This window comes from Schistocerca americana, chromosome 2, assembly GCF_021461395.2.
Source record: "Schistocerca americana isolate TAMUIC-IGC-003095 chromosome 2, iqSchAmer2.1, whole genome shotgun sequence".
NCBI classification, from domain to species: domain Eukaryota; kingdom Metazoa; phylum Arthropoda; class Insecta; order Orthoptera; family Acrididae; genus Schistocerca; species Schistocerca americana.
The window spans coordinates 437,983,143-437,995,994 of record NC_060120.1 but is presented as its reverse complement, the minus strand read 5'-3'; the positions used below and the strand labels follow the sequence as shown (position 1 = coordinate 437,995,994).

Here is a 12,852-nt window from a genome sequence, read left to right as displayed (position 1 = left end):
TCAGATACATCACATGATCACACTGACAGAACCACAGGCACATAGACACAGGCAACAGAGCATGCACAATGTCGGCACTAGTACAGTGTATATCCACCTTTCGCAGCAATGCAGGCTGCTATTCTCCCATGGAGACGATCGTAGAGATGCTGGATGTAGTCCTGTGGAACGGCTTGCCATACCATTTCCACCTGGCGCCTCAGTTGGACCAGCGCTCGTGCTGGACGTGCAGACCGCGTGAGACGACGCTTCATCCGGTCCCAAACATGCTCAATGGGGGACAGATCCGGAGACCTTGCTGGCCAGGGTAGTTGACTTACACCTTCTAGAGCACGTTGGGTGGCACGGGATACATGCGGACGTGCATTGTCCTGTTGGAACAGCAAGTTCCCTTGCCGGTCTAGGAATGGTAGAACGATGGGTTCGATGACGGTTTGGATGTACCGTGCATTATTCAGTGTCCCCTCGACGATCACCAGTGGTGTACGGCCAGTGTAGGAGATCGCTCCCCACACCATGATGCCGGGTGTTGGCCCTGTGTGCCTCGGTCGTATGCAGTCCTGATTGTGGCGCTCACCTGCACGGCGCCAAACACCCATACGACCATCATTGGCACTAAGGCGTGTGCGGGACCGTAGCCCAGCTTCATGGAGACGGTTGCGAATGGTCCTCGCCGATACCCCAGGAGCAACAGTGTCCCTAATTTGCTGGGAAGTGGCGGTGCGGTCCCCTACGGCACTGCGTACGATCCTGCGGTCTTGGCGTGCATCCGTGCGTCGCTGCGGTCCGGTCCCAGGTCGACGGGCACGTGCACCTTCCGCCGACCACTGGCGACAACATCGATGTACTGTGGAGACCTCACGCCCCACGTGTTGAGCAATTCGGCGGTACGTCCACCCGGCCTCCCGCATGCCCACTATACGCCCTCGCTCAAAGTCCGTCAACTGCACATACGGTTCACGTCCACGCTGTCGCGGCATGCTACCAGTGTTAAAGACTGCGATGGAGCTCCGTATGCCACGGCAAACTGGCTGACACTGACGGCGGCGGTGTACAAATGCTGCGCAGCTAGCGCCACTCGACGGCCAACACCGCGGTTCCTGGTGTGTCTGCTGTGCCGTGCGTGTGATCATTGCTTGTACAGCCCTCTCGCAGTGTCAGGAGCAAGTATGGTGGGTCTGACACACCGGTGTCAATGTGTTCTTTTTTCCATTTCCAGGAGTGTATATTTAACTGAAACGCCTTGTCGGTGTGCACTAATTTCCAAACGCAAGAACTACAAGAAACACGACAACTCTTGTATATGGCAAAAGGCAGAGAAGAGTACAATGCAATGAAAATAAATAATTGCCAAAATACTACGCTACACAATTATGAGTGGCGTTGCGTCCAGCAAGATACAACTTTCTACTGAAGGCTCCGACGGGTCTACTAGGCTAAAGCTGGAGCAGTTATTGGCTGGAGTTGTCCTAGCTGTAGGTACTCACTGCCGGTCTCACTCTGTTGGCGTGCTTATAACATCGATTCGGCGGAGTGCTACGCGTAGTCACATTAGTTCCAATTGTTGGGAGTCTGTCACATGGCTTCTCACGAAGTAGTGCCGTGTTTATGCGGAAGGTTTGTTCATGTTTACATCCACTCGCGATGTTTTGATCGGAGCGCTTGAAAATAGGTCGGCAGCCCACCTCGGTTGTCTGTTGCGCGGGCCCCCTAACTGATAAGGGGCCACTACGACAGGGTAGGACCACATCGGGTAGGACTGACAGAGGACACCGAAAAAGTTCGAAGGGTAGTTCGTTTTGTATTATCTCGAAATAGGGAAGAGATTGCCACAGATGATATTCGAGTTGGGGTGGCAATCTATAAAACAATGACTTTTTTTCCTTGTGGCAGGATCTTTTCGAGAAATTTAAATCATCTACTTTTTGCTCCAAATACGAAAATATTTTGCTGGCGCCAACCTGTACAGGGAGAAGTGTTCATCATAATAAAATAAGAAAACCAGAGCTCGTAAAGAAAGATTGAAGTGTTTGTTTTTACCGAAAGCTGTTTGAGAGTGGAATGGTAGAAAAATACCTTGAAGGTGGTTTGACGAAACCCCTACCAGGTACACAATTGTGAGCCGCAGCGCTGAAGCAGACATAGGTGGATTTTGTAAACTTTTCTTTTCATTAATCTTGGCTGTTAATGTCTGGGCATTGTTTCGTTTCACTTTCCTATGTTTACATTTAGATGTTGTAGTGGCCACCACAGCCGATTTAAATACAGTGGAGGCCCACTGGAATATCCCCGAGGACATAAAGGGACGCTTATCCTTTCTTTTTCAAACGATTTCAGGTGCCTTAAAATCGAGTTTTGCGGTTTGTTCAATTCTTAATTGCCACCTAACATGCTGTATCTAATTAGTTAGCCAATTAGAGACCTGAAAGTCAGTAAATATACGTCACATGGTTATCAAACATCAGATATTTAGAACCTACCAATTTTTCCATAAATCGCCTCAGCCAAAAGTCGGGATTGTTCCTTTGAGAGGGTACTGCTGCTTTCCTTCCCCATCCTCCCCTAATCCGAGCTTGAACTCCGTCTCTACTGACCTCGTTGTCGACGAGATGTTGAACACTAATCTCCTCCTCATAGAACCAACCATCACAATGTTTCTGAAATTATTAAATTGTAAAGGAAACGTATTCAAATTGTCCGATTTGGTATACAAATGTGAATGTTTCGCATACTTGAAATGAACATCGAATGTAATATTATCAGTTCTCAAGTTAATAGTTCATTCTGTAAATGATTTTCATGTCGAGTTTTCAGTACATCAATATTTCCTCGCCAAGAGCCTGTGGAACGAAACATTTTATAATCTATCATGAAAAATCACTGTGAGCAAGTGACAGCTTTTGGGAAAGTTTCTTCTGTCCGTTACACCACGATTAGGCAAATTGTGCAACATTTATGTAAGCCGTACACGACAGTCATACTGCACTTTTAATCAACGGGTCAGTCTCGGTGTACATAGACGGAAAAGCTCTTTGTGGGATAGACTCTTGAACTTTAAACCTTTTACATATTTTTGTTACTTTTTAAAAGAGGTGGGATATGATACTGGCGATCTCGTTTTCTGTTTCAATCATTGTTATACACGCCCACGAAAAGCGGTGGGAGCAATTTAATGGCTTGTGAACAAAATGAGTACTCACCACTTCAGCCAACTGGGAAATTTGCCTCTTGAGGACGTGCACGTTACTCTTTTGTGATCCAACACGCTTCGATCGTCTTAGCTTGTTGTGCTCATCCTGTTACAAACAAAAATATTTGTGGCAAAAGTAATTGGGGCTGCAACTAAAGTCAACAGTTTTTTGACTGAAGCCTAACAATACCTGAAGCGAATTTCTTCCACTTTTCGTTCGTGAAATGCCAAATTCGTCCAACTCTGCTATCTCTTCTTCACTAGATATCAGTTTGGAAAAGCTAACGCCGCTTTGGAGAATCTCCAGGATAGTTCCTTTATGTTCTATTTTTCCCTGAAACAAAATGCTCATTAGCGACGAATATCAACTCAGGAATCGAATTACTTTATACGTTGCAGATGCAATCAACACACCTTGTTCAGTACCACTATATTATCGGCGCCATGGAGATATTGGAGTTGATGAGTGACCACAATTCTTGTCTTGCCACTCAGATATGAGTTGATGCATTCATCAAACAGATGTTTCCCGACGCGTGTGTCAACAGCGGACAAGGGGTCATCCAGCAGATAAATATCTGCATCACGATACACGGCTCTGTAAATATCATTGGAAAATAAGAAGAGAAAAAAGACAAGTAATGAATGTGATGAAAAGTGTGTCAGGAGAATGTAAAAGCTATTTTACATAGAGGAGTGAAACAGTGGCATCGATTACCTTCGGGAGAAGAATCTATTGTGACAAGAAACAACTAGTGGCTATTTCAAAATCCTCTTACTTTCAGAAAATACGGCCATTTTATTTTTATTTAGCCAAACTCGTGTGTCCGAAGTTTTTCCATAACATTATAAACAAAAAGTGCATAGTAGAGACAACGTTAATAGCAGAGTCCACGCAGGATACGGTTGCCCATTGGCAGTGGCCACTTTTCGTCCAAAGCGCTTTGCGAGTTCATTCGTACGTTCGGGAGGCCGACAAACGTTTGCCAACTTTCGCACAGTCGGCGACGACAGGATCGAGGTGCATGTCCTGCAGTCTTTCTCAAACGATTTTACAGTAACTATTCTGTAAAAAAAATCATCTTTGCTTTACTTGTAGCTTTATATTTCAGTTTCATTATGATGTGCTCATCATTTCGTTAATGGCCATAGTCAGTGTAATATTTACGTGGAAGTAAGACGCTGCGCGAAGTTTGAAAAAGTTTACAATGAAAAATAGTGGTTGCTACGATTTTGCGTTTGGTGTACATTACATAATATGTTGTTGCATATGAAATTGATCTAACATATTAAAGTTTTCTTTAAATTTGGGTGGAGATCTCTATCTGTCACCAATCTCGATAAAACTGAAATGACATGGCACACTCATTTGCGATCGCACCGCGCCAGCGACAAAGCCAGAGTGAGACATCCACAACATTCCCCATACTTCATAAAAGGATCGAAATATCGAAAAGAGGTTTTCGAAAATGATAGCGCACAAAGAACAGAGTATTCTGTTGTATGTTTAGTACGGAAAACTTCATTATTTACCGTGTTATTGCACTAATTGCAGACTTTTTCGATGAAAGAATGTAATTTTTAAGGGCCATCGATAGCTGGTGAAACAAGAAATGTTATAGGTTTTGGAACAGCATAAGTGAAGTCATTACACATTTAATTTGTACCCGGGATGTGTTTTTTCAGAAGTTACTGACCATACTTTTCTTAGTTCCTCACTTAATGGACTCGGTAAACCACTGTTTCAGAATTCTCTTGCTATTGCGTCTGCACAACACGTTAATGAAGTAAGACTGTGTAAACTTCGCTGAATTTCGGCAAAATAAGCAAATTTTAACATGACAAAAAGAGAAATTCGCCACTCGTCACACTTCTCTGGAAGTTACAAATTGTTAACAAGCGAAACGAAAATAAATCGCTGCATTTGTGGCGGAATTCTGTTTAGACACTAACCAAAGCAGAGGTGACAAATCTTTTCAAATGGTCACCATGCAAGTGTGGGCGTGAAGGAACTCCGCTTAATATTTTCAAAAAATGTGAGTGTAGGCTTCAGTTTAGAACAGCACTTCCCCTACAGCGCTCGGCACTTCCCCTACATCGTCTGCTCGCTGCGCCCACCGCTACCGCTCTCCTCACGTGTGCCTTGCAATCGGCGCATCTATCGGACACGGTATTCAGTTTGCACCATTGTGTGCAGCGGCATTAGAATTACTAGGTACTTTGGCACTTTTTTTCAACTTTGCTGTGTGACAGAGTCAGTCTGTTTCTTGCGTCTGAATTATGCTGACGTGTCTGCACTTGGGTCCACTGATTATATCATAAAGTATCACAATTTCAATCTGACATCTCGTGCGTCTTATTCTGAATACCCACTCACACGGATTTCCTACAGCGGTGATAACTGACAAATACGCTGATGTTTTCAGCTACATTCGATAACACGATAGGGAGAGCTCCACTAAAGCAGTGGATCATTTCAATGAACAAATGTTACTTGGACCACTTTACCAACACAGTGACATTCTTAGTGGTCTTAGTGGATCTCAGCGAGTTGTGAACGATACTGAAAAGACAACGTGTACAGTAAAGTCTGAAAACGACTATCTTTCACAGAACAGTGTTCACGTTGACTGATTCTGGTCTTTGTACGATTTCACAGCATCACGACAGTGCCCCACATCCATTTCTTTGTGCTACCGCCCCGGAAACAATGCAACTGGTTCCGTTTCCCCCCGCCACGTGGAGCCAGCCGGCTAGGTTCCACGAGAATAATTCCTGTTTCTCTCTCGTCCAGCGCGCGATGAATGAGGATCCGTACGTCAAAGCCTGCGGAATTACACGACTTAGTGCCGTACGGACACGTTTCCTATGACATTTCTGCAAAGTGGCCAGACAGCAGCAGCCGCAACTCCCGCCACAGAGGCGACCACGCAGAAGCGGACCAGAAATGCTACGCTTGGCGGCCTACATCAGCCTACATCTTGACGCAGCAGCAGTTCGGAGAGAGCCACGGCCCTGCCAAGCCTGCACACCGATGCTCTGCACTGGAGGGGAGGTTCTATGTCTACATCACATCCAAACAGTATCGATTGTACACAGTGACCTTAGAGTTACTAGTTTCTTTGGTGTTTTGTTTCATCTTTGCTATGCAACTGTGATTCAGTGTGTCGCTTGTATCCGACTTGTCGCATTCCCGCGCATGTCCAAACTAAAGGGTTGGTGTAGCTTCAGTAGTGAAAACAAGTCGTTGACATCAATTTTTTTTTTGTCCGATAATTAACCTTTATAACGGAGTTGAGAAGGAGTAGAAGCTCCTTAGCTTTTAGGCTTGCTGTTAGGGAACAGGCAAGGTATCTTGACTGGGATGGTAATCTGCCAAAGTAGCAAGATGGTATGAAGTCCTTCAATAACAGTATTCAACGGTTGGCATGTTTGTATGCGACATGTTGAACCAACGGTGCCTAACTCTGAGACAAGTGCAATTGCTGCCACCAATTCTGCCACCTACTGAATCAATGGCCACTTGGCCTCACTTCTAAATCAGTGGCCACATGGCTTAGTTATTGTATCGCTAGCCTCTTGGACTAATTCATAGGAGTCAAGTACTGTTCAGCTATTTATTCCTAGTAGCAAATGGAGTACGCTGTTCTGCTGTTTGAGACAGAGACAGACTGTCACTGTTCAACACAATTCCATTAAAGATATATGAGACACTTAGCCATCTGCTACTTATCTACCAGTTGTAGTTGGGCCACCTGCATTAGTACTGCCTTTTCGTGGATGAAATACTGCTGCTCCATCAGTAGCTGCTGGCGTCAGAATTGATGGTTCTTTGTTGACAGTCTCTCACTCTGTTACTGTGATGCTCTGCTACTCTCGTATACTGATATGATACTGGCTGAAGCAGTACTTTTATGCGGTTACTAGGAAATCCAGCAATGCTCCGCAATTGCTTAATATGTATGGGAAATGCCCAAGCATCCAAAATTTCTCACCCCCCCCCCCTCCTCTCTCTCTCTGTCCACCTTCTCATCCACCCCCCCCCCTGTCTCCGTACATCTCCTCCTGCCCCCACCTCTCTCTGCACAACCCCCTCCCACCTCTCTTTCACCATCTTCTTCTCCCTCGTCCTTATGTCAATTTTCGTTTGACGTGAATGTTCAAGAGATTATCGTCTAAAAATCTGAAGTAAATCCGTTAATATCTTTTCCAGATTTTTGGTAACAACGTTTTCCCTTTATACATTACACACATATATTTATATATATGGAATCTATCACTAACATATGTAACCTACGTCTATCCAAATGTTTGATTAGAGTATCGACCGGAATTAAATCGTTCAAGAACTTTCCGAGATTTGTGGGAATAACGCTTCCCCTTTGATGCAATACATACGTATGTATATATTACATATATTACAAAATTATATACCCTACCTGCCTACGACCATCCGAATATTAGTTAAGAGTATCGTGTAAAAATTTGCCCAAGCTTCCCCTCTATATATTACATATATGTGCATGTGTTGAACAAAAATACGCAGCCTATGTCTGTCCGTACGTTCATGCAGTGTCGTGTAAAAAATTGTAGTACATCGGTCAAGAAGTTTACGAGATTTTAGGTTGCAACGTTTCCCCTCTATACTTTACATATGTATTCAGGCCGTATCTCATATATTCAACATAGGACTTTTTTGTTATGAAAACGCATGACAGCAGAGCTGTCAAACCGAACACGATTTGTTTATGTTCTTTTTAATACCAAAAATACCATTACCATCCACAATCACGAATACAACAACAACAACAACAACAACAAAAAAGAAATCAGCTAAGCCGGTCGAGCCGTTGTCAAGTGATATCTTTCACAACTGATCTAAATTTACGACTTTTCCGGTGGGTTTTCCAGAACTTTCCGTTCATACAAACTTGTCTCTACAATTATGAACACAACAAAGATGAAAATCGACCAAATCTGTAGAGCCGTTCTTAATTGATGATATTTCACAAGTGGGCAGTTGATGTTAATTTCGGACTTTTCAGTTGAATTTCCAAAAATTTTCTTTCGTTCAGACCTTGTGACAATAACAAACACAACAAGAAAAATCAATCAAATCTTTCATAAGTGCAGCATCTGATTTTTATTTATACAGACTAAGGGTCTTTATCTGGATACACGAACACTGTTCATTAGTTTTGTGGACTAATGGAATATTCCGTCCTCGTGTGACTGTCTTAACAGCTGTCTACCAGTCAAGATTCGTAACCGTATTCCTCCTGTCATGAGCTTGACTTCGATGCTTGCATGCTTGGCGTTTTGGCATGTCATAAGAACCTGCACGACACGTCGGCTGACGTTCAAGTGATAACATGGTGCTAGCTGTTTTCAAACACGTTATCTTTTACAAATATGCTGTTCGCTGTTGTGACACAGGCGTGCCTGGCTAGAAGTTTTGTCGGACTCTGTTTTACTCTGACATTTAACTAATATATTCTCCAGTCATGACATATCAATGTGACATTTACACGGGTATACCATGCGAGCAAACGTTTGCTCTGTTTTCTGCTTCCTGGAGTAACACCATATCGGCTTCGGCTTTCTGGGTAGGCGCATACCTCTGCACATTGAGAATCCGAGTGATTTAGTAGCAGCTCTTAGAATTGTAGCGTAACTGGGGGAGATATATTCTGACATAAAGTAATGGACAGATCACAGTGTATTCGCTTCGGAGATCAAATGTTAGAGGAATGGGCGTAATTGTCATACGCGTAAATAGTGGAGGCAACCAGAGCTATTCGTGCAGGAAAGTGAGCCTCCGAGCGTCGAATTGATGGAACAGGAAAAGTGGGAAACACCGTTGGCAGATGCTACCGCTTAACTCAGACGGGAATGCTTCGACTGTTGGTAAGCATCGGGCACACCGTACACTCTACAAGTTAGTGCACAGATGGAATGCTGCTTAGTGGGCTCAGTGAGTGGTCTGGAATAGAGGTTTCTTGTGGACAAGGGAGCCCACATTTCCGTTATCAGTCTGGACCTGGTGACCAGCAGAAGCTTGTGCCATCCAAGCAAGTATACAGGGTGGTCCATTGATCGTGACCGGGCCAAATATCTCACGAAATAAGCGTCAAACGAAAAAACTACAAAGAACGAAGCTTGTCTAGCTTGAAGGGGGAAACCAGATAGCGCTATGGTTCGTCCGCTAGATGGCGCTGCCATAGATCTAACCGATATCAACTGCGTTTTTTTTTTTAATAGGAACCCCCATTTTTATTACCTATTCGTGCAGTACGTAAAGAAATATGAACGTTTAGGTTGCACCACTTTTTTCGCTTTGTGATAGATGGCGTTGTAATAGTTACAAACATATGGCTCACAAATTTAGACGAACAGTTGGTAACATGTAGGTTTCTTAAAATAAAATACAGAACGTAGGTAAGTTTGAACATTTTATTTCGGTTGTTAAAATGTGATATATGTACCTTTGTAAACTTATCATTTCTGAGAAAGCATGATGTACGCACAGAGTACGCGAAAGAACTTGCCCGCTCTAACATCCGTGTTCCACAAGTCTCTAAAGGAACGGAAGGTTCCAAATGATTGCAAAAGAGCACAGGTAGTCCCAGTCTTAAAGAAGGATCGTCGAGCAGATGCGCGAAACTATAGGCCTATATCTCTGACATCGATCTGTTGCAGAATTTTAGAACACGTTTTTTGCTCGCGTATCATGTCATTTCTGGAAACCCAGAATCTACACTGTAGGAATCAAAATGGATCCCGGAAACAGCGATCGTGTGAGACCCAACTCGCTCTATTTGTTCATGAGAGCCAGAAAATATTAGATACAGACCCCAGGTAGATGCCATTTTCCTTGACTTCCCCAAGGCGTTCGATACAGTTCCGCACTGCCGCCTGATAAAAAAAGTAAGAGCCTACGGAATATCAGACCAGCTAAGTGGCTCTATTGAAGAGTTTTCAGCAAACAGAACGCAGCATGTTGTTCTCAATGGAGAGACGTCTACAAACGTTAAAGTAACCTCTGGCGTGCCACAGGGGAGTTTATGGGACCATTGCTTTTCACAATATATGTAAATGGCCTAGTAGATAGTGTCGGAAGTTCCATGCGGCTTTTCGCGGATGCTGCTGTAGTGTACAGAGAAGTTGCAGCATTAGAAAACTGCAGCGAAATGCAGGAAGATCTGCAGCGAATACGCACTTGGTGCAGGGAGTGGCAACTGACCCTTAACATAGACAAATGTAATGTAATGCGAATACATAGAAAGAAGCAGTCTTTACTGTATGATTATATGATAGCGGAACAAACACTGGTAGCAGTTACTTCTGTAAAATATCTGGGAGTACGCTTGCGGAAGGATTTGAAGTGGAATGATCATATAAAATTCATTGTTGGTAAGGCGGGTGCCAGGTTGAGATTCATTGGGAGAGTCCTTAGAAAGTGTAGTCCATCAACAAACGAGGTGGCTTACAAAACACTCGTCGACCTATACTTCAGTATTGCTCATCAGTGTAGGATCCGTACCAGGTCGGGTTGACAGAGGATATAGAGAAGATCCAAAGAAGAGCGGCGCGTTTCGTCACAGGGTTATTTGGTAAGCGTGATAGCGTTACGGAGATGTTTAGGAAACTCAAGTGGTAGACTCTGCAAGAGAGGCGCTCTGCATCGCGGTGTAGCTTGCTGTCCAGGTTTCGAGAGAGTGCGTTTCTGGATGAGGTATCGAATATACTGCTTCCCCCTACTTATACCTCCCGAGGAGATCACGAATGTAAAATTAGGGAGATTCGAGCGCGTACGGAGGCTTTCCGGCTGTCGTTCTTCCCGCGAACCATACGCAACTGGAACAGGAAAGGGAGGTAATGACAGTGGCACTTAAAGTGCCCTCCGCCACGCACCGTTGGATGGCTTGAAGAGTATAAATGTAGATGTAGATGTAGATTACCTGTAAATGCCACATTAATGCAATAAATGCTCAAAATTATGTCTGTCAACCTCAACTCATTTGGCAATACGTGTAACGACATTCCTTTCAAAAGCGAGTAATTCGCCTTCCGTAATGTTCGAACATGCATTGACAATGCGCTGACGCATGTTGTCAGGCGTTGTCGGTGGATCACGATAGCAAATATCCTTCAACTTTCCCCACAAAAAGAAATCCTGGGACGTCAGATCCTGTGAACGTGCTGCCATGGTATGTTGCTCCGACGACCAATCCACCTGTCATGAAATATGCTATTCAACACCGCTTCAACCGTACGCAAACTATGTGCCGGACATCCACCATGTTGGAAGTACATCGCCATTGTGTCATGCATTGAAACATCTTGTAGTAACATCGACAGACCATTACATAGAAAATCAGCACACATTGCACCATTTAGATTGCCATCGATAAAATGGGGGCCAATTATCCATCCTCCCATAATGCCGTACCATACATTAATCCGCCAAGGTCGCTGATGTTCCACTTGTCGCAGCCACCGTGCATTTTCCGTTGCCCAATAATGCATATATGCCGGTTTACGTTACCGCTGTTGGTGAATGACGCTTCGTCGCTAAACAGAACGCGTGCAAAAAATCTGTCATCGTCCCGTAATTTCTCTTGTGCCCAGTGGGAGAACTGTACACGACGTTCAAAGTCGTCGCCATGCAATTCCTGATGCATAGAAATATGGTACGGGTGCAATCGATGTTGACGTAGCATTCTCAACAACGACATTTATGAGATTCCCGATTCTCGCGCAATTTGTCTGCTACTGATGTGTGGATTAGCCGCGACAACAGCTAAAATACCTACTTGGGGATCATCATTTGTTGCAGGTCGTGGTTGACGTTTCACTTGTGGCTCAACACTTCCTGTTTCCTTAAATAACGTAACTATCCGGCGAAGATCCGGACACTTGGATGATGTCGTCCAGGATACCAAGCAGCATACATAGCACACGCCCGTTGGGCATTTTGATCACAATAGCCATACATCAACACGATATCGACCTTTTACGCAATTGGTAAACGGTCCATTTTAACACGGGTAATGTATCACGAAGCAAATACCGTCCACACTGGCGGAATGTTAGGTGATACCACGTACTTATACGTTTGTGACTATTACAGCGCCATCTATCACAAAGCGAAAAAGGTGGTCCAACTAAAACATACACATTTCTTTATGTACTACACGAATATGTAATAAAAATGAGGGTTCCTATTTAAAAAAACGCATTTGATATCCGTTCGACCTATGGTAGCGCCATCTAGCGCGCCAACCATAGCGCTATCTGGTTTTCCCCTTCAAGCTAGACGAGTTTCGTTCTTTGTAGTTTTTTCGTTTGATGCTTATTTCGTGAGATATTTGGCCCAATCACTATCAATGGACCACCCTGTATAAGTTACGTGGAGTTGTCGACAACAGTGTGGACTCATTGGGCGCTATGGTACTTGGTCCTCCTACTAGGAAAACTGAGGCTAGCAGCATACGAAAGTCTTGCCATGCATGGGTGTAGTATATTCAGTGATTCTCAGGCTACCTCATCTCGACAAAAATCGTTTTAGGACTGATCTTTAGCAATGCATGGTTTAGCTCAGTGAGACTTTGTGTCAGTTGTGTAATAGAGCTGCAAACGAGACCTTGTCGCAAGGATCA

At 44.1% G+C, this 12,852-nt stretch overlaps 1 protein-coding gene across 1 annotated transcript in view; it reads right to left on the bottom strand.

The window, feature by feature from the left end:
- The window catches only part of LOC124594074 (ATP-binding cassette sub-family C member 4-like), a 296,842-nt gene that overhangs the window by 112,965 nt on the left and 171,025 nt on the right, over window positions 1-12,852 (bottom strand). The window contains exons 11-13 of the mRNA XM_047132424.1: window positions 3,605-3,788; window positions 3,381-3,524; window positions 3,201-3,296 (exon numbers count right to left, since the gene is read on the bottom strand). Coding sequence (XP_046988380.1) covers window positions 3,201-3,296; window positions 3,381-3,524; window positions 3,605-3,788 — 424 coding nt within the window. The remainder of the gene's footprint in view (window positions 1-3,200; window positions 3,297-3,380; window positions 3,525-3,604; window positions 3,789-12,852) is intronic.